Source organism: Bos mutus, chromosome 3 (genome assembly GCF_027580195.1).
Source record: "Bos mutus isolate GX-2022 chromosome 3, NWIPB_WYAK_1.1, whole genome shotgun sequence".
Lineage (NCBI taxonomy): Eukaryota > Metazoa > Chordata > Mammalia > Artiodactyla > Bovidae > Bos > Bos mutus.
The window spans coordinates 91,714,466-91,737,941 of record NC_091619.1 but is presented as its reverse complement, the minus strand read 5'-3'; the positions used below and the strand labels follow the sequence as shown (position 1 = coordinate 91,737,941).

At 34.6% G+C, this 23,476-nt stretch overlaps 1 protein-coding gene across 9 annotated transcripts in view; it reads right to left on the bottom strand.

Annotated features, from left to right (window-relative positions):
• TUT4 (terminal uridylyl transferase 4) overlaps positions 1 to 23,476 on the bottom strand; it is a 131,388-nt gene that overhangs the window by 61,969 nt on the left and 45,943 nt on the right. For all 9 annotated transcript variants that reach the window (XM_070368054.1, XM_070368051.1, XM_070368050.1 and 6 more), the window contains 5 exons: positions 23,071 to 23,187; positions 5,738 to 5,915; positions 4,070 to 4,158; positions 2,899 to 2,950; positions 413 to 482 (listed from right to left, as the gene is read on the bottom strand). In XM_070368054.1, the coding sequence (XP_070224155.1) occupies positions 413 to 482; positions 2,899 to 2,950; positions 4,070 to 4,158; positions 5,738 to 5,915; positions 23,071 to 23,187 (506 nt within the window). The remainder of the gene's footprint in view (positions 1 to 412; positions 483 to 2,898; positions 2,951 to 4,069; positions 4,159 to 5,737; positions 5,916 to 23,070; positions 23,188 to 23,476) is intronic.

Below are 23,476 nucleotides of genomic sequence, written 5' to 3'. Positions count from 1 at the left end.
ATATCCAATGACACCTCAATTTCAGTGAACTAAAAACTAAATTCTAATAGACAGTGAGCTTCTTGAGAAGAAAGACTATTTCTTACTTTGAAACAAAAGTAAGAAAGCAAAAGTTTGAAAGCAAAGCAGTACCTAACATATAGTAAGTGCTCAATACTGTTGGGTGAATAAAAAAATGAAAAGTTTTGCATCAGAACGTTTTATTTCTAACTCTCTGGTAACCCAATTTCTTGTTCAAAAGCTTGTAGTAGGCTTGCTATTTTTAATAAATAGAAACTAGCTTAATCAAGTTAATCCAAGGAGAAATCTAAAACAAAAATGTTCTCTCTTAGAAATACTCACTGCATACTTGGTTGCTGTTATTTCAAAAAAAAAAAACAAAAAACTTTACTTTCTCTTCACTGTTACCAACCTTTTCCGATCTTTGCACACCACAACAGGAACTTTAGCGTGAAAATCAGATTCCACATCTACATATAATACTAATAAGGAAAAAAAAAATAAAACAGTTAAGCTAATGTCAACAACTGTCAAATGTTTATTTACTCTATGGTAAACATGTAATAGTCTCCTTCTAAAAATCACTCTTAGTGCTTCTGTGGATAATCCATAAGATGATGGATGTTCTTGTATTGAGCATCAACCCAACAAAATCTCTTATCTCTCTTGATGTCATCTGCTGTATTATCACAAACCACAAACAGGCAGAGTCCCAAGTACTATCAGAACATTGTAATTACCTTAAAAAGAAAGGTTTTAACATCCCTAAAAGTTTTTTCTAAGTACATATACAATCTAGTCAAAGTTGTTAAACCTTCATATAGTAAACAGAGGAGGACATCACTTACTTCTGAAGACTAACTTCCACAGGAGTCACGAAATGAGAACCTACAACGCTTTGACAATATAGTTCTTTTAAATTATCCATGGCAGTAAAAGGCTAACTCTATTGGCCTCATTTGCTGTTAATATATGGAGAGTCTGCCCAATCAAAGCTCCTAAGGAAGGACTAACAGGTGAAGCACACTTCCACTCTGAAGTCTTTCTCTACATCTCCAAGGTAGGCTCCACACCATAAAATATCTAATCTAAACAAAAATAGATGGATTAACATTATCTCATTTGAAGTTTAAAGAAAATCTCTTAGTAGTACTTGTTGGAATTAATTTATTCAAAACAAATGTGCTGAAGAGCCATATATCAGGAATTGTATTATGCATGGTGGATATGACAATGAATAAATACAAAGAGCTCAATCAAGAATTTGCAAATAAATCCTGTAGATAACAAGATAGAGGTCCTCAAAGAACACAGAGGGTATATAATGCAGGGAATAATCCATCAATCAGACTAAATCTTGAAAACCTATGCTATGTGACTTAAGATGTACTATCCATGTATTTCAGTGGAAATACGTATTTTAAATATTTTTGCCAGCTTGACAGTGAATTGCAGTGAGTCTAAAAAGGTAAAAGCTCTTATCAATAATATGCTTTAGAGCTTTTACACAATGAGCGTTAGCTATTTATTACAAAAGAAAATGTAAAATTCCTTCACAGGTTAAATTGAACCAAAATAATTCCTTAAAAATTTCCTTGAAAAATGGCCAAAAAGCTGATAAATAACGGAGAGCTGACAGGGCAGACAGAGAGAGAAAAAGAAGTTTAGAACTGACACTAGAGCCAATAAGGAGGTATGGCTAAAGTCAATCAGCTATGTCTGCTAAGTCAAAATGCAAATATTTTTGACAGGTAATTTTGATTCATAAAATTTAGGATGATAATAGTAATAATAACAACAATGGCAGCAGAAATTTAATAAGTTATTGTATACCGGGTACTTTTCTAAGCTATGACTTAACCCATTTCATCCTCATAAACACTCTTTTTATCAAAAAGATACTAACTTATTGCCATTTTACAGATGAGAAAACTGAAGCATTGACACCAGTAATTTGTCAAAGGACACACAACCTGTAAGTGGTACAACTAAAATTTGAGTCTGGAAAGTCTGGCTTCATATTCTAAGCTCTTAAGCATTTACTTTATAACAAGAAAAGCAGCAAATAAAACCAAGAGAATAGTATTGCAGACTGTACTACATGATCTGGGATTTACTTTGAAAAAGATGTAATTTTTACAATTTTTATTCAAAAAGTATTTTTACCTACATGAATGTCATTTTTACATAAAAATCAATCCAGACAGAAGGGCCACATATGAAAAACTTATTAGGTATAATTTGGTTGATGTACTATAAATGGTTAATATTGTTTAAGTGGGGAAAAAAACATATCTACTCAATGCATACACATATTTTTCCCCAAGTCTCTCCCTAAATCTTCCTTCATCAACAATCTAATGACTGTACGTTTTCTGTCTCCTTCTACACAAGAACAGTCCATAATATTCAAAGGTAAAATTTTAAAATTACCCAAAAGGCAACAGTTTATAATATGTTGATTTTAAATATGATGCTTTTTATCTAACCGACATGTAAATATTCTCGTAACCTATTAAATACATGTATGTATATGGATATATCTGTGTTTAATCAATGACTCAAACATGCTAGCAGTTTTAGTTTAACTTGAATGAAGTGAAGTCAAGTGAAGTCACTCAGTCGTGTCCGACTCTTTGCGACCCCATGGACTGTAGCCTACCAGGCTCCTCTGTCCATGGGATTCTCCAGGCAATAGTCCTGGAGTGGATTGCCATTTCCTTCTCCAGGGGATCTTCCCAACCCAGGGATTGAACCCAGGTCTCCCGCACTATAGACAAACGCTTTACCATCTGAGCCACCAGGGAAGCCATACATAACTTGAATAGCCCTACATAAACAGCACAATGCATATAAATTTAGAGAACTTTCTTTAGGAAAGCAACTTGTAAAACTCACCACTTTTTTTTAAAATTCCAAGCACTTGTATCAGAAGATCTGGATGATTCATCTAAAAATAAGTTTCAAATTAAACCAATATACTAATTTTAAACTTCAAGTTGCAAAACTTTAGAGATCATTCATTAAACACAAGTAAAATAATGCTTTGCATGTTAAAATAATGAAAACAGAATAGTGTTTTACTTTTATATTAAGAGGTCTGATTCATGGAAGTAGAATCTAATAAATCATGTACTGCTATTATTCTAGCAACACTCCTAGAATTAATGAGTTCTTAGAGTGACAAAAGTCTGCAATTTCATATCAAAACAAATGAAAAAGAAATTACCACATGATTTCTAAAGAGAAGTTGTTGAGATAAGAAATTTAAAGGATATTGACAATTGGCAGCATGGCTAAAAGGCTTAGATTGAAATATTACTTTAAATAACAACCATGTCAAATATTTACCTTAAATGTGTTCTTTGCTGCTATTTAAAAAAAGAGTTAACAGCTGATTCAGACTAGAAATCAAACATCAAAAAACTTTCACCCAAATTAAACCTCCTTGAGCATAAACTTATTATTCAAAAAATTCAAAACACAAAAAATGTCAACTAATTATTTTAAATGTTTGGTGTATCAGTAAATAAGCAATTTCAGCAATGCTAAACAACACTGGTATTCTGCTAATGGCTCTAGCCACTACTTATTAAAAGTACCCATAATGTACCAGGTACTATACAAAAATATATGGTATATATCACCTTGTTTAATATAAAAGTTATTATTCCTATCTTGGAAATTAAGAACTGAAGCTCAAGAAGGTCAAGCAACTTGCTCCTTGCAGCCAAGATTTGAACACAGAGGTATGATTTCAAAATTCTTTCCTCTTTTTATGCTGCTTACCATAAGCAATAACTGTTCAGCACAGTCAAACACAAGCATTTTTCCTTTCTTTTTTTTTTTTAATGCCATCCTCTTCTTCCTTTTTATTTTCTGTCTCATCTTTCTTTAATACTATCTATGCCTAACACCTAAAAAGTACTTTCCAAAAGCACTGTTAAATCATGGTAACATTCTACAAGCCAGAGTTTTATATTCTCCTGTATCTTCTCTAAAAAGATAATAAAAATCACTAACTACTAAATAAGAACTACACAGGAAAGGTTCTTTTCTAATTACTTACCTTGGGAGGAAATTTTATATCTATATTAACATCACTACTTTTCAGAGCAAACTTAGTCAGAGATGAGCCATACAACCTAAGTGAACACTCTGGAAATGAAGGAAAAATATTAAAGTATGAAACAGCATGCAAATATGAGAACTTTAAAAAATAAACAGTGGTAGGAAAATTGCATATATTTCAATTCTGTGTCTTCCAATTCTAACACAAGAATTATAAAACAATAATATCCTTTTCTAACTGATCTACAAAAGAATAAAAAGGTTTCTCATTTATAGGGTTCAGGAAGAGAGAAATAACTCATACAAATTCAGTGTTTAGACAAAATTTTAGTAATAATTCATTTAGGAATGACCAGAAGTATATTTCACATTTAATACGTAACAGTAAAGAATGTACTAACCTAGCCATGGCTACTGTCACAAACTACATTTTTAGATATTTCTATTTACATGTGCAATAGCACTTTAAATGGGGAAGGAATCACAGACACTCAGCCAATGCTCTTAAAAACACAAAATGAAGCCAACTCAATTGATACTGCAGACCTAAAATCCAAAAACTATAGTTTTCAAGAGTTCATAGAACAAAATAAAGGAAACGATAACATGCCACCTACATCTTTTGCAAACTAACAAACATGTTATTTCAAAAATCATAATAAGGCAAATACTATGAACAGAGTTGGAAAACTCTGAGGACAAGTTGAAAAGTAACATGATTAGGACTGATGGGCATATTTAGTATATTAGAAAGTATAAGTTTATACTCAGTTATACATATAAAACTCTACTTTTCAAGTTCACAAAATGTCTAAAGTCATCTAAGTCATTAAAATCCTAAATATTTCATTTTTTATAATAATGGTGAATTATTTCTATATGTAATTTTAAATACCAATGTGTTTTAGATATAAAACTACATTATTAATTTTATTATTAGTTATTAGAAATAATAGAGAAGTAAACATTTTTCAATTTCAATTTATATTCTTTCTTATAAATATCACAACGGCTTCATATAAAACTATAATTTATTAACTGTCCAAAATCCCTTTGGTGGTAAGAAACAAATCGTATTTAATATACATTTACATTTATGTAAATTCAGTATCAATGGAAAAAAATTAGGGCTAAGCAAACAATCTATACATAAATGTCTATAATAAATGACCCAATTCCCCCTTGAACCCAAAACTTAAGCTTTCTGTAAAGAAAGATCAAGAGTCAAAAAAAGAAATAAAAGTGCAAATTTTGCCTCTAACATCCTTAATTTCCTCCACAACCAAGCAAAAGAAATTTTATTTAGTGAGTAGCATGAATACAAACAACTGAAATAAATATGATTAAAATGTCCATTCAGAAGTCAATGACAATGAAAATTTAATATAAAATACCATATTCAAGCACTAAGCAATTATTTGAAAGTGTATCTGACACTTTAAAAATCTTTTTTTCTTATTACAAAAATTATACCATACTATAATTTTTCCTTTTCTTTTTCTGAACTATCTCCCACCAAAAAGTTCACTTATAAAATAATGAAATTCATCTACTTTTAAGTAGAAAAAAAGAAGAGAAAAAAATTGAAAGAAAAACATTAAGTTCAAGAGGAAGTAAGAGGAAGAGTTGTATCACTTTTAAAACTAAGTATAAAATGAAGTTGTACCTGGTAAAAATGTTGTTACAACCTTTGACATTTCCTCCACAATTTCCTGACGGACTTTGAGGTCATCATCTGTTATTCCTTGTTCTTTTGCTAATTCAGTAACTGCAACACTTAAAGCAGCCAAGTGAGCAAGGGAAGGAGGCGGCAGAGAACGAAGCTCACTTTCTTCCTGTTTTTCCTGTTAGTGTAACGTTTAATAACAACAATACAAAAAGAGACTTCTATTTTAATGTCCTCATATTTAGGAGAGCAGGACATACTCAACATATATTCATCTTCTATTGCCAGATTTAAGACACCTAGGAAATGAAACTGAACAAAAGAAACAGATCCCTGCCTTTGTGAAACAGGACTGAAAGAATGAGACATGCTATGGGAGAAGCTGTTATTAAACATTTAAAAAATAAAACTCGTTTTACTTTACTGTCTGCATAAATTATGAAATGCTACAAGCCAAGATTCTATAAGTACAACATTTAGCTGATCATTCTGTTGTAGCCAAAAGAGACTGACTTAGGTGTAGCAGAAGGTCTTGACTGTGACTGGCATGTACAGTAATCAGATTAAATCACTGCAGGAAAACATTCTAAACACTATCATCATATATTATACTACCTCCCATTAAAAAATGATTTCCCTGTTATTTTATACAAAACTAGGCAAAATGTTTAAAAAAAATCTTTATTCTGATAAGTTTGAAAGCCAATTTAAAACAAGGAGCTAAAGAGGGACTATATTATATATGCACAGTAACTTTTTAAAATTAATTAATACTGATTTTAAAAAATACAGGGTAACTGCAAAAGCTACATAAATTACAGGAAAAGAAGAAAATCATCCACTAGCTCCCATACTATTCTGTTCATTTTTTTTTAACATAACTGAAGATCGTGTGTGTGTGTGTGTGTGTGTGTGCGTGCATGCAGCATGCGAGATCATGTCCGACTCTTTGCAATCCCATGGACTGTAGCCCACCAGGCTTCTCTGTCCAAGGAATTTTTCAGGCAAGAATACTGGAGCAGGTTGCCATTTCCTACTCCAGGGGATCTTCCCAAGCCAGGGATTGAACCCGCATCTCCTCCATCTATTACGTTTTTTATTTAATATTATAATAAAGGCATATTATCACATTTCAGTCAAGAAACAATCTCTTATTTTTTTGAGAAAAGGAGCTCCCAAAATAATAATCAAAAGTAAATTTGTTCTTTCCCCCTCCCACACTCAATAAGGCTAAACAAAGACTTTGGTCTATTCCTAATTTTATTGTTATCATAATCAATTTTAACCTATATAAAGTTTACCTATGGTACAGAATAGTTAAGCATAGAAAGTAAGACAACTTTGTTTTTATAAGTTTCTGTGATCATTTTTACAATCTTAACTATAAACTAAATACAAGTTATATGAACAGATATATCAGTTTTCAGGACTTTTTTTTTTTCAGGATTTATCCAACGTACTTAGTGAAAAAAATGATACAAAATTAACATGTAACAAAACTATCTTTATATACACAGAAGTATTTCTAGATTGAAAATGGATAAAAGACAATCAATGAACACACTCCTCTATGCTATTAATAAGCCTATTCTACCTCCTTTAGGATACTGTTCCATCAAATATTGTCATTTATATCCTCATATCATTGATCATCCTCATATCAACACAATATATATCCTGTCATAAATATGATCAATTAAGTCCCTGCCCTTCTGTAACATATATTCTAATTAGAGAAAACAGACAACATATAAATAAATAAATATTATAGTGTCAGGTAATGTTATTAAGAAGAAACAGGGTAAGAGGCTACAGACTAATGAGAAGAGGGTGCTACTATAGAATACAGTAGACAAAATCACTCTAAACAGGTAAAGAGACTTGAAAGTAGTGAAGAAAAGAGACATTTAAATTTCTTGGGGGAGAGCATTCAAGACATAGGAAATAGGCTTGGAAAACTTGCCCAAGAGGCAAAAATCTCCACATTATTCTCCCATTTCTAATCTATGACTCTTCATCCAATTCCCTGTATTTTCCAAGACACAGGAAATAGTAAATGCAAGGACTCAGAGGCAAAAAAAGCCTAATGTCTGAAGGTCAGTAACAAAGATGTGACTATGAAATGTGATGAAGTTGAAAAGTTAAGTAGAAGCCAAATACTGTACAACCTTGTAAAATCTGATAAGGGTTTAGAATTTTAAGTTGGGAAGCCACTGATGGGCTATGAACAGGAAATAACATGATATATTTTAAAAGAACAATTCTGGCTGCTAAGTGAAGAAGATTGTGGGGGGAAAGAAATGGAATAACTTGAAAATAGTTCAGGTGACAGAGGGTGGTAGCTCAGATTACAGTACAAAAAGTAGAGATATGTGACAAATGACTAAATGTGAAACACACAATATTTTGAAGGCATATTCAATAGAATTTACTAATTGTTTGAACGTGGAATATGAAAGAAAGAGATGAACCAAAGATGACTCAAATGTGCTTATGCTAAGAACAGGGCAAATGGTGGTGCCTTCTACTGAGGTGAGGTATAATGGAAAGAACTAGTTTAGGCTTGGAAAATTTGCCCAGGAGGCAAAATCTCCTAATCATTCTCCCATTTCTAATCTCTGACTCTTCATCCAATTCCCTGTATTTATACCAGTTATTGGGTTTGCTGGGTAGCTCAACTGGTAAAGAATCCGCCTGCGATGCAGGAGATTCTGGTTCGATTCCTGGGTGGGGAAGTTCCACTAGAGAAGGAACAGGATACCCAACCAGAATTCTTGGGCTTCCCTTGTGGCTCAGATGATAAAGAATCAGGCTGTAATGTGGGAGACCTCAGTTCGATACCTGAGTTGGGATGATCTCCTGGAGGAAGGCATGGCAACCCACTCCAGTATTCTTGCCTGGAGAATCCCCTTGGACAGAGGAGCCTGGCAGGCTACAGTCCATGGGGTCGCAAACAGTCAGACATGACTGAGCAACTAAGCATAGCACATACCAGTTATTCTTCTATTTAAAAACTTTCAATAAATCCTCAACTAAATACTAGCAAACTGAATTCACAGAATATTAAAAGGATTATACACCATGACCAAATGTGATTTATTCCTAGAACACAAGAATGGTTCAACATAAAACAATCAAGATGTAATATATCATCTTAACAGCATGAAAGGAGAGAAAGGACAAAGAACCTCAACTGTGCAGAAAAACCATTTGACAAAATACAACACCCTTCTGTGGTACTGCTAAGCCATTTCAGTCGTATCCGACTCTGTGCGACCCCACAGACAGCAGCCCACCAGGCTCCACCGAACCTGGGATTCTCCAGGCAAGAATAGTGGAGTGGGCTGCCATTTCCTTCTCCAATGCAGGAAAGTGAAAAGTGAAAGTGAAGTCGCTCAGTCGTGTCGGACTCTTAGCGACCCCATGGACTGCAGCCCACGAGGCTCCTCCATCCATGGAATTTTCCAGGCAAGAGTACTGGAAAGAGGAGTGGGGTGCCATTGCCTTCTCCACCTCTGCGGTAAAAGCACTCAAAAATACTAGGAACAAAATGAAACTACTGCTATATAAGACCATGTATGAAAAACCTATAGCTAACATCATATCTGATACTGAAAAACTGAAATTTTTCCTGTGAGATTAGGAACCAGTAAAGAATGACCATTTCACCACTTCTATTCAACACCTCTAGCCAAAGGAATTAGGCAAGAAAAAGAAATAAAAGGCATTCACATTAAAAAAGAATAAAAAAAATTATCCCTATTCACAAATAAACATTATCTAGTATATAGAAAACCCTTACAAGTCTAAAAACAGACATCAGAACTACTGAACAAATTCAGCAGGATATAAACCAACACTCAAAACTCAGGTGCATTTCTGGGCTTCCCTGTTGGCAGAGCAGTAAAGAATCTGCCTGCCAATGCAGGAGACATGGGTTCAGTCCCTAATCGGGGAAGATCCCACATGCCATGGAGCAACTAAACCCATGCACCACAATTACTGAGTCTGTGCTCTAGAGCCTGGGAGCCATAATTACTGAGCCCATATACTGCAACTACTGAAGCCTGCACACCTAGAGTCGTGTACCACAACAAAAGAGGCCACCACAATGAGAAACCTGCTCACAACTAGAGTAGCTCCCACTCACCACAACTAGAGAAAATTCTGCACAGCAACGAAGACTGAGCTCAGTCAAAAATAAAAATAAATAATATTATTTTTAAAATCAGGTGCATTTCTATATACTAACAATAAACAATTTGAAACAGAAGAAAATAATTCCATCCAAAACAGCATAAAAGAGAATAAAAGACTTAAGAATGAATTTAACCAAGAAGATGAAAGAGGTATGCACTGAAAAAGACAAAATGGTGCTTAAAGAAACTAAAGAAGACATGAATAAAACAAAAAAAAAAAAAAGATATTCCATGCTGGGAGAAACTCCTGGAAAGAGAAATCTGACAGACTACACAGTCCATAGCATCACAAAGAATCAACTAAGCAACTGAGCATTCCATGTTCTGGACTGGCAGATTCAATATTGTTAAGATGTCAGTAGTATCCAAAGCAATCTACATATCCAATTCAATCCCTATCAAAATCCCAACAACTTTTGTGTAGAAAAAGAAAAAAAAAATCCTAAAATTCACATGGACCCTCAAGAGACCCCAAACAGCCAAAACAATCTTGAAAAAGAACAACAAACTTAGAGGACTCAAATTTCCTGATTTCAAAACTTAGTGCAAAGTCACAGTAACCAAAAGAGTATTGCACTGGCATAAAGACAGACACAGAGGCCTATAAAATGAGGGCCCCAGAAGTAGATGTTCATATATAAGGTCAAATTATTTTTAATAAAAATATTAAGAACATTCAATATGGAAAAAACTGTCTTATCAAAACATGGTACTAGGAAAGCAGGATTTTTGTTGTTGTTCAGTCACTAACTCACATCTGATTCTTTGTGAACCAATGGACTGCAGCACACTAGGCTTCCCTGTCCTTCACCATCTCCCAGAGTTCACCCAAGTTCATGTCCATCCAGTTGGTGATGCCATCCAACCATCTCATCCTCTGTCATCCCCTTCTCCTGCCTTCAATCTTTCCCAGCATCAGGGTCTTTTCCAATGAGTTAGCTAGCTCTTCCCATCAGGTGGCTAAAGTCTTAGAACTTCAGCATCAGTCCATCCAATGAGCATTCAGGGCTGATTCCCCTTAGGATTGACTGGTTTGAATTCCTTGTTGTCCAAGGGACATTCAAGAGTCTTCCCCAGCACCACAGTCTGAAAGCATCAATTCTTTGGCACTCAGGCTTCCTTATGGTACAACTCTCACATCCGTACATGACTATTGGAAAGACCACAGCTTTGACTATACAGACCTTTGTCAGGAAAGTGATCTGTTTGCTTTTAATATACTGTCTAGGATTGTCATAGCTTTCCTTCCAAGAAGCAAGCATCTTCTAATTTCATGGCTGCAGTCACCATCCACAGTGATTTTGGAGCCCAAGAAGAGAAAATCTGTCACTGCTTCCACATTTTCCCCTTCTATTTGCCCTGAAGTAATGGCAATGGAAGTCATGATCTTAGTTTTTTTAATGCTGAGTTTTAAGCCAGCTTTTTCACTCTCCTTCACCCTCATCAAGAAGCTCTTCAGTTCATCTTCATTTTCTGGCATGAGATATGCAGAGTATCATCTGCATATCTGAGACTGTTGCTATTTCTCCTGGAAATGTTGATTCCAGCTTGTAACTCATCCAGCTCGGCATTTTGCATGATGTACTCTGCATATAAGTTAAATAAACAGGGTAACAATATACAGCTTTGTCATACTCCTTTCCTAATTTTGAACCAGTCATTTGTTCTATATAAGGTTCTAACTGTTGCTTCTTGACCCACATACAGCTTTCTCAGGAGACAGGTAAGATGGTCTGGTATTCTCATCTCTTTAAGAATTTTCCAAAGTTTGTTGTGATCCACAGAGTCATAGGATTTAGCACAATGAAGCACATTTTTTTTTTCTGGAATTCCCTTATTTCTCTATTATCCAATGAATGTTGGCAATTTGATCTCTGGTTCCTCTGCCTTTTCTAAATCCAGCTTGTACATCTAGACACTTTTAATTCAAGTACTGCAGAAGCCTAGCTTGAAGGATTTTGAGCATAACCTTACTAGTACAGGAAATGAGCACAACTGTCTGGTAGTTTGAACATTTTTTAGCACTGCCCTATTTGGAACTGGGATGAAAACTGACCTTTTCCAGTACTGTGGCCACTGCTGAGTTTTCCAAATTTGCTGACATACTGAGTGCAGCACTGTAACAGTATCATCTTTTAGGATCTGAAATAGTTCAGCTGGAATTCCATCACCTCTACTAGTTTCGTTTGTAGTAATGCTTCCTAAGGCCCATTTGACTTCACACTCCAGGATATCTGGCTCCAAGTGAGCATCCACACCACACCAGTCCTTAAAAGAATTTAAGAACTATAACTTAAAAACTATAACTTAAGAACTTAAGAACTTATAAGAACTATACCTTTTATGTATAGTTCTGTGTACTCTTGCCACCTCTTCTGACTCTTGTTAGGTCCATCAAAAAAGAGGCAGACTTAAATCAATCCTTCTCCAAAGAAGACATACAGATGGCCAACAGGCATATGAAAAGATGTTCACCATCACTAATTATTAGAAATATGTGACTCAAACCTACCAGGTACCATCTCACATCAGTCAGAATGGCCATCGTTAAAAAGTGTACAAATGAAAATGCTAAAGACACTGTGGAGAAAAGAGAACCCTCCTACATTGTTGGTGAGAATGTAAACTGGTACAACCAATATGGAGAACGGTATGGAGTTTCCTTAAAAAACTACAAACAGAACCATATGAACCAGCAACCCCACACCTGGAATATATCTGGAGGGAACACTAATTTGAAAAAATACATGCTCTCCTATGTACATAGTAGCACCAGTCACAGTGGCCAAGACACAGAAACAAACTAAATGTCCATCAACAGGATAAAGACATGGTACACATATACAAGGGAATACTACTCAGTCATAAAAAAGAATAAAATAATGCCATCTGCAGCAACACAGATGAACCTAGGGATTATTATACTAAGTGAAGTAAGTCAGACAGAGAAAGACAAATATCATGTAACCTCACTTGTATGTGGAATCCAAAATATGACACAAATGAACTTACTTTTGAAACAGAAACAGAATCACAGACATAGAAAACAGATCTGTGTTTGCCAAAAGTGGTGGGGAGAGATGGACTGAGAGGCTTGGGATTAACAGATATTCAAACTATTACATATATAGCATGGATTAACAACAAGATCCTGCTTATAGCACAGGGAACTATAGTCAATGTCCTGGGATATACCATAATGGAAAAGAATATTGGAAAGAACATGGGGCACTTTCCAGGTGGTCCAGTGGCTAAGACTTCGTACTTCCAGTGCAGGGGGCCAGGTTCAATCCCTGGTCAGGGAACTAGATCTCACATGTTGCAACCAAGATGCCGCAAGCCACAACAAAGATCAAAGATCCCATGTGCCTCAACTAAGATCTGGTACAGCCAAATAAATAAATAAACTTAAAAAAAAATAATGTATACTGGGATTCTCTAGTAGTCTACTGGTTAAGAATCCACCTGCCAATGCAGGGAACACAAGTTCGAACACTACCAGGAAGATTCTACATGCTGCTGAGCAACTAAGCCCATGCCACTACCGAGTCCATGTGCCACAACTACTGAAGCCCATGTGCCTAGAGCCCATGCTCTGCAACAAGAAAACCACCACAATGAGAAGCCTACACAGCACAACGAAGAGTAGCCCCTGCTAGCTGCAACTAGAGAAAGCCTGCATGCACAGCAATGAAAACCCAGCACAGCCAAAAATAAATAAATAAAAGTTACTGGCTTACAAGACCATGGGCCAATGATTTAAAAAAAAAGAATGTATATATATATTGACCTGAATTATTATCCTTTAGAGCAGAAATTAACACAACATTGTAAATCAACTATATTTGAATAAAATAAAAATAAATGCATGGGTGTATATATATATATTCTGTGCTCATTACTGTTGGGCAATTTCACTGGGTATAGAAATATAGTTTAAAAAAAAAAAAAGGACTTCCCTGGTGATCTAGTACTTAAGACTCTGTGCTTCCAACGCAGGGGGCATGGGTTCAATCCTTGGTCAGGGAAGTTCCTCATGCCGTGTGGTGTGGCCAAAAAAATCAATAAACATATGTTGACAGGAGATTTTTCCTTCCTCCAGAACTCTGAAGATACTATTCAACTGTCTTCTGGCTTCTACTGCTGTTATTGATAAGTCAGCCAACATTCCCATCCTCTGCACCTTTGTGAATGACTTTATCTTTTCGGCTGCTTTTAAAAAAGCAACTTTACTGTGGATATAATTTATATAAAATAAATTGCACATATTTAAACTTTACAATTTGGTTCATTTTTGACGTATATATATATATATAATAAAACCATCACCACAATCAAGATAATAAACATATCAATCTCTGTCAGAAATTTCCTCATATTCCTTTGTAATCACTCCGTCCTTCTTCTACACCCATATTCTGGGAACTACCAATCTGCTTTCTATGATTACAGCTTAGACTGCATTTTCTAGAATTTTATATATATATCGAATTGCACAGTATATAGTCATTTTTGTCTGACTTTTTACACTCATGATACTTAAGATCCATCTATGTTGTTGTATAGTCAATAGTTCACTCCTTTTAACAACAAATAGCATAACAAGATATGGATATACCACATGTATTTGTTCACTTCTTTGGCTAATTATTAAACATAAAACTGCAATGAGTATTCATACACAAGTAAGTGTAGAGACATATGCTTTCATTTATCTTGGGTAAACCCATAGGAATGGAATGGCTGACTCATGTATTAGTTGTATGTTTAATTTTTAAAAAACTGCCAATGTGTTTTCAAAAATGGATGTATTACCATGTGACCTAGTAATTCCACTGCTGGGTATTTATCCAAAAAAAATTAAAACACTAACAGGAAAAGAAATCTGCACTTCCATGTTTACTGCAGCTTTATTTATAATATCCAAGACATGGAAACAACCTACATGTCCACTGATGGATGAGTGAATAAAGAAAATGTGGTCCATATATACAACTTAACATTATTCAGCCATTAAAAAAAAGAAAATCTTGCCATACGCAACAACATGGATGGACCCTGAGGGCATACTGTTAAATGAAGTCTGACCAAGAAAGATAAATACTGTATGATTTCACTTGTATGTGGAATCTAAAAAGAACAGCAACAAAAACTGAACTAATACAGAGAACATATTGGTCATTGCCAGAGGCAGGGATTAGTGGCTGGGGGTGAGTGAAATGGGTGAACATAGCCAAAAGGTAAAAGCTTTCAGTTATAAAATCAATCAGTCCTTAAGATTTATATATACTTCTTGGTAATTATAGTTAATAATGCAGTATTGTCTATTGAAAAGTTGCTAAGCATAAATCTTAAAGTGAAAATTGAGGTAAAGTTCTCACCTCAAGAAAAAAAAAGGTTATGTGTGGTAGTTGGTATTGACTAAATTTATTGTGGTGATTATTTCACAAAATATATATATGTTGAATCATTATGTTGTACATGTGAAACTAACATGTTGTATGTCAACCAACTCTCAATTAAAAAATAATTTAAAAATAAACCTTTAAAATAAAAGGTGGATTATTGGGTGGGCCAAAAAGTTCATTCAGGTTTTTCTATACCATCTTATGCTATGGAAAATCCCGAACAAACTTTTTAGCCAACCCAATACTATTTTACATTTCCACCAGCACTGTTTTAGACTTGCCATTCATTCACATCCTTGACAACACTTGGCAGAGTCAATCTTTCTAATTTTAGCTGTTCTTATAAGTGCAGTGATTTCCCTGATAAAGAATAATGTTGAGCATCTTTTCATGTGTTTGACACCTATATGTCTTCTTTAATAAAATGTTGGCTCAAATCTTTTGCCCATATTTTATTTGGTTGTTTGTTTACAGTAGTTCCCTCTCATCCTTGGAGGATATGCTCCAAGGCCTCCAGTGGAAGCCTAAAACCACAGAAAGCACTGAACCCTGTAAATACTATTCTCTTCCTCCACATACATACCTATGATAAAGTTTTATTTATAAATTAGGCACATTAAGAGACTACTCAAATTGCCTGCATCACTACTTTTGCACGTTGGGGCTATTATTAAGTAAAAATTACTCAAACACAAGCACTGTGATACCACCAACAGCCAATCTGATACCTAAGATGGCTACCAAGTAACTAACAGACAGGTAGCATACACTATGCAGATACCCACATCATGGGCAGGACAAAGTCAAACAAGAAATTTCACCACACTATTCAGTCAGAACCAGACATGGAACAACAGACTGGTGTAAAATTGGGAAAGGAGTTCATCAAGGCTATATACTGTCACCCTGCCTATTTAACTTATATACAGAGTGCATCATGCAAAATGCCAGGCTGGATGAAGCACAAGGTAGAATCAAGATTGCTGGGAGAAATATCAGTAACTGCAGGTATGAAAATGACACCATCCTAATGACAGAATGTGAAGAGGAACTAAAAGAGCCTCTTGATGAAGGTCAAAGAGGACAGTGAAAAAGCTGGCTTAAAACTCAACATTAAAAAAACTATAATCATGGCAACCAGTCCATCACTTCATGGCAAACAGATGGGGAAACAATGGAAACAGTGACAGACTTTATTTTCTTAGGATCCAAAATCACTGCGAACGACTACAGCCATGAAATTAAAAGATGCTTGCTCCTTGGAAGAAAAGCTATGACGAACCTAAGACAGAGTATTAAAAAGCAGAGACTACTTTTCCAACAAAGGTCCATATAGTCAAAGCTATGGTTTTTCCAGTAGTTATGTACCAATGTGAGAGTTTGGACCATGAAGAAAGCTGAGTGCCAAAGAATTGATGCTTCTGAACTGTGGTGCTGGAAAAGACTCTTGGACACCAAGGAGATCAAACCAGTCCATCCTAAAGGAAATCAACCCTGAATATTCACTGGAAGGACCAATGCTAAAGCTGAAGCTCCAATACTTTCACCACCTGATGCAAAAAACTGACTCACTGGAAAAGACCCCGATGCTGGGAAAGATTGAAGGCAGGAGGAGAAGGGGACGAAAGAGGATGATATGGTTGGATGGCATCACAGACTCAATGGACTTGAGTTTGAGCAAATTCCAGGAGACAGTTGAAGGACAGGGAAGCCTGGCATCCTGTAGTCCATGGTTTCACAGTCAGACATGACTGAGCTACTGAACTGAATTCAGAATGGCATGCAGTTTAAAACTGTACACTCTTTATTTGTGGAATTTTCCATTTGATATTTTCAGACATGGCTGACCAAGGGTAACTGAAACCATGGAAAGCAAAACCATGAATAAGGAGTGATTACTGTACTTATTACTGAGTTTTAGAAGTTTTTTATTTCTTCTAGATACAACTCATTTACCTGATATGATTTGTGAATATCTTTTCCCAATCTGCAGCTACTATTGTCTGTCATTCTTTAAAGATATCTTTCAAAGAGCAGAAGTTTTTAATTTTGAGTAAGTCCATTCATCAGTTTTTTCCTCTTTAGTATCATATCTAAGAAATTTTGCCCAATCCAAGGTCATAAAGATTTTCTACCATATCTTATCCTGGAAATTTTATACTTTTAGGTTTTACATTTAGGTCAATAAGTAAGGTATGGACCAAAGGTCTTTATTCATGGATATTTAACTACTCATATGTTTAAGAGAATATAATTTCTCCACTGAATTACCTTTGAATCTCTGTAAAAAAATATATATATATATATCAGTTGTTCATATAAGTGTGCCATTTCTATACTCACTATTCTGCTCCACTGATCTATTTGTCTATTTGATGCCAGTACCACACTGCCTTATTACTGTAGTTTAAGTCTGTAAGGCAGGCGTTGTTAGTCCTCCAACTTTGTTTTTTTCAAAGTTCTTTTAAATTTTCTAGGGCCTTTGCTTTCCCAGATGGAATTTCAGCTTTTCTCTTCCTTCTTTTTTAGTTTTCTTTATTGAAGTATAGTTGATTTGCAGCATTTCAGGTTACAACAAAATGATTCAGTTATACATACATATATACGTAAATACATACAGATACATTCTTTTTCAGATTCTTTTCCATTAGAGGTTATTATAAAATATTGTGTTTGAGTGAACTCCGGGAGTTGGCAATGGACAGGGAGGCCTGGCGTGCTGCGATTCATGGGGTCGCAAAGTGTTGGACACGACTGAGCAACTGAACAGAACTGATAAGATACTGAATATAGTTTCCTGTGCTATAAAGTAGGTCCTTGTTGCTTATCTATTTTAAATATAGCAGTGTATATTCCAGATGAATTTTAGAATTAGGCTTTCAATTCAGGATTTTGTTCAGGATTGGGCTGAGTGTACAGATCAGTTTAGAAAGAAATTTAATAATATTAGTTCTTCCAACACATACGGTTTATTTCTGCATTTCTTTAGCTCTTCTTTAATTTCTCTCAGGAATGTTTTATAATTTCTGTGCATAATTTTGCATATTTTTGATGCTATTGTAATAGTAGTTTTTTGAATTTCACTTTTGTACTATTCATTATTAGTATATAAAAATACAACTGACTTTTGCATGCTGAGTTTGTATTCTGCAACCTTGCTAAACTCATTAACTCTAATAATTCCCTGACGTCACTGAATATTCTATATAAATAATCACATTTACCTACAAATATAGTTGTACTTCTTCTTTTCCAACTTAGATAGCTTTCCTTTCTTTCTCTTGTCTGAATTCACTGGCTAGAACTTCGAATAAAACGCTGAATAAAAGTGGTTAAGAGTGAACATATCTATCTTTTTCCCCAATTTTTTTTACTGTAATAAAATACACATAACATAAAATGTACTATCTTAACCATTTTTACAAGTACAATTCAATGGAATTAAGTACATTCATTTGTTGTACAACCATCACCATCACACATCAGCAGAATTCTTTTTATCTTGTAAAACTGAAACCTTTCCATTCCTCCATCTCCCCAGACAACCACCATTCAACTCTCTGTCTTTATGATTCTGACTACTCTAAGTATCTCATATAAGTGGAATAATTACAGTATTTGTCTTTTTATGATTGGCTTATTTCAGTTAGCATTAACTTACTCAAGGTTCTTCCATGTTGTGACATATCAGAATTACCTTCCTTTTAAGGCAGTACTTTTCAATGTATGTATATGTAACATTTTGTTTATCCATTCATCTGCTGACAGCTGAGTTGCTTCCATGTTTTAGCTATTGTGAATAATGCTATAATGAATATGATGGTACAAATATCACTTAAAGACCCTGCTTTCAATTCCTTTGAGTTTATACTCAAAAGTATAACTGCTGGATCATATAGTAATTCCATTTTTAACTTTTTGAGGAACTACAATACAGTTTTCCACAGCTATACCATTTTCATACCTGTCTTTTTCCTATCTTAAGAAGAAAACATTCAGTTTTCGCCATTAAGTATAATGTTAGTTGTAACTTCTTCACAGATGTTCTTTAGGATGTGAAGAAAGTTCCCTTCTATTCCGAGTCTGCTGAGATTTTTATTAATCAGGAGTTTTTAAAATGCTTTTTCAGCATCTACTAAGATGATCACATGTTTTTCTTTTTCTGTTTGTTAATATGATTATAGTTAATTAATTAATGCTAATTAATTACAGTGATTCATTTTCTAATGTTAAACCAAAAATGCACTCCTGGAATAAATTCCTATTTGGTCATTTTGTATTTCCTTCTTTAAACATATTGTTGGATTCAATTTTCTAAGATAATGTTTAGAATTTTTGCAGTTATAATGAGGGATACTGATCTGAAGTTTTCTTTCACTGTAATATCCTCTTCTGGTTCCTGTATTAGAGTAATATGGTCCTTATAGACTGGGTTGGGAAGCATTCCTCCTCAATGTTCTGAAGAGTTTATGAAGGAATGATACAAATATCAATTATCCCAGAGCTCAATGATGCTCTTTTTTCCAAGTTCTTTTTTCTTTCTGTTTCATTATTTACTTCCATTCCTATATCTTTAAGTTCACCAACCTCTTCTTTTGCAATGTCTCATCTGCCATCCTAAATACTGTATTTTTCATCTTAGACATTATAGTTTGCATTTCTGTAAGTTCAATTTGAATCATTTTTATATCTTCCAAGTCTCTATTTTTAGGAACATCAAGAGTAGTTATATTAACTGTCTTAATGTCCTTCTTTACCAATTCTACGGTGTCAGTTCAAGGTTGCTTTTGATTGACTGATCTTTCTTCTCTTCACAATTTGTATCTTCCTGCTGCCTTGTACTCCAGATAATTTTTGACTGAATGGCAGACAATGTGAACTTTCAGGGGAGGATGGACATTTTGTATTCCTAAAAATATTCTCAAGCTTTTTTCTATAATGACATGAAATAATTGAAAATAGGTTATTTTTTGGTGTCTTACCTTCAGAATTTTTTAGTTGGCACCAGATTTAGCTTAGGGTTAAAGATTCCCCACTACTGAAATAAGATCTTTCTGATTATTTTACCCAACTTCCCACAAAGTATGAGGTTTTTCTTTTTGCTTTTCCATTCAAAAAAATACATATTTATTTATTTATTTATCCAGCTACACTAGGCCTTTTTAAAAATTTTATTTTCTTATTACTTATTTTTGGCTGTGCTGGGACTTCATTGCTGCACACAGGCTTCCTCTAGCTGCAGAGAGCAGTGGCTACTCTTACTTGCAGTGTAAGAGTAGGCTTCTCACTGTGGTGGCTTCTCTTGTTGTAGCACACGAGCTCTAGGCATGTGAGCTTCAGTAACTGCAGCCCGCATGTTCAGTGGTTGTGGCTCATGGCCTTAGCTGATCCACAGCATGTGAAATCCTCCCAGACCAGGGATCAAACTCACGTCCTCTGCAGTAGCAGGTGGATTCTCATCTGCTATACCACCAGGGAAGTCCAAGAAGGCTTTATTTTAAATAAGATTCTGTTCATATTATCAAGAAAGTTATACTTTGGAGAAGATCCTAGTAGCAGTCTGAATATCATTGTAGATTTCATGTGAAGCTGTCACATATATGGGTAAAAATACAACTCTTCCTTTCAAGGTTTTTCTTATTTGCAGATTAGCTATTTGAGTTTGGGGTTTAGCTCATTTTAATGCATTCACTGTTTGCGCTGAGTCTTAGTTTGGGCACGCGGGATCTTTCATTTTCGTTTCAGCATGTGGTATCTTTGTTGCAGCATGTAGGATCTTTAGTTGTGGCATACTGGATCAAGATCCCTGACCAGGGACTGAACCCAGGTCCCCTGCATTGGAAGCGCTAAATCTTAACTACTGGACCACAAGGGAAGTCTCATGAGGTTTTCCAGTCTGGACAGTTGGAAGATACTATTTGCGGTTTTGGAGGCGCGCCAAGCACTATTCTAATCCCTTCAGATGGTTCTTTCCCTGACTTCAGGCAGCTTTCTCACAGGCGTGCACCAATCAGTATCAGTACTGCACTAAATATTCTGAGGGAACTGTTCATAGATCTTTGAGTTTCTGCCTGTATAGCTTTCTTTTATGTTTTTCTGTCCTACAAACTCTAGCCACACTGTACTCCCTGAAGTCAAGTTCATCTCCTCATCTCTGGGAGTCCATTGCATTCTGCTCCCATTTGTACAATCTGAAAACTCTCTTAAATTGAAGTAATCATTGAGCTCATTTGTTTTCACTGTCAGTCCTTCACTGCCTAAAGAAAAAAATTATTAGTCATATTTCTCTTTTTGTTTTGTTTTATTGCTTATTTCAAGAAGGTAAATCCAGTCTTTACTATTCCAACTTCACTAAAAGTTCAGGATAGCTGATTTTAAGGTTGGTTTGGGTTTTTTTAATATTCTAAAATTTCTCTGTAATGTATATAATGTGTAATGACTTTCTTTTTAAGTTTTTTGGGAATTCCCTGAGCTTCCTGCAACTAGTGATCAGCACCTTCCAACATTTCTTGAAATTTCTCAGTTATTATCTCTTAAACTACCACTTTGTCTCTATCAACTCTTCTGAAATGCTAATTGAATAAAAATAGGCTGATAAAATTTGAGTGATTTCTCTTCCAAGTTGTTGAATATTTTGAATGAATTTTTCTTCCAATAGAAATGTACTGATCACCAACTATGCATCAGATACTGTACTTAGGAATGAAGAAAAATAAATAAATAAGAAATTAAATCTGTGCTTGAAAACATTTACATACTGAAGTCTGCAAGAGAAGAGAAGCACAGATATTTATAATACATAAGTGTAAGGTTTTCTGATCAAGTCACTATAGGAACATGAAGAAAATATCTGTAACACAGACTTGCTGGAAAGGTCAAGTAAAAGAGTATTTCTCAGAGAGGATATCTTAGAGATAAGTAAGAAGTTATATAGAATTATTATTATAATTTTGAAAAGAAAAAAATTAAGTAGCTAACATACTAATGAATTTCAAAAAGAAAACATTCTAATAACTTATCACATATGAATTCCCAAAGGCCCTGCGTGATCTAGACTTCTCCAGCTTCACCTTATACCACTTTTCCCCTAGCTCTCTTGGCTCCAGTCATACTAGACTCTTTCAGTTCCTCATATGTCATGTCCTTTCACAATTTAGAGACCTTTATTCATGCTGCTTTTTTGTGTAAAATACTCTCATCTCATCCTTCTATGCTTTAGCTTTCTGCCTTTTAAACCTCTACTTCAAGGTTCAACAATTCAAATGTCACTTTCTTAAAGAAATCATCCCTCCTCTACATTAAGTAAAATATCCTTTGTATACTTCCTTAGTATTACAATTCCCCCTTTAATGAAACTCATCATACTTAAATTCTTATTCATTGTATGCTTTCACCAATACTTTAGAAACTCTGAGGGCAAGAACCATGACTATCTTATTCACCACTCCATAGAGCTAACACATAAGAACTCAATAAAAACCAGTTGGACTGACTATACCTGACTTTTAAGCTTAGGAATCACAACATACTTTAGGATGAGCAAACTGGTCACTGAGCAGGTTCCCCTCCTGACCATCTAACAGAAGGAGGGAAATCACAGCTTTCAACACTATCATATCAGTTATTACTATAAGAATGGACAAACACTTGGTTTTTAGTTTCATTAATAAAAATATTTCATACAGGTTTATCATTCAATAAATAAATATTTTCTAAAAAGACTTACCAAAATGTTTTTCTTATGTCGTTTCTCTTTTATATGTTTATGAGCTCCCTGGATGTTTTCAATGTGAATTAAGCAAAGTTTGCATAGATATCGGCAATTGGTATATTCTGGTGAGCGCTAAAAAAAAAGTTAAAAACACATTTTTTCAGAAAACAGAAACAGTAAAATTTTTTACTACATATGTTAATACAACAACTATGTAAATATATGAGGCAAAAATAAGCAGTGAAGTAATGCTTTTTAATAAACAATTCAATACTCATACACCCAAGAGGTAGGTGTCCTTTTAAAGTAGTCATCATAGGAGATAATATACTAATTTCAAACAATATCATGATAGTCCTAAACATGTTTGATATTCATCTAATATAGTCTTTAGAATTCATTATAAAATAAGAAAGGCAGT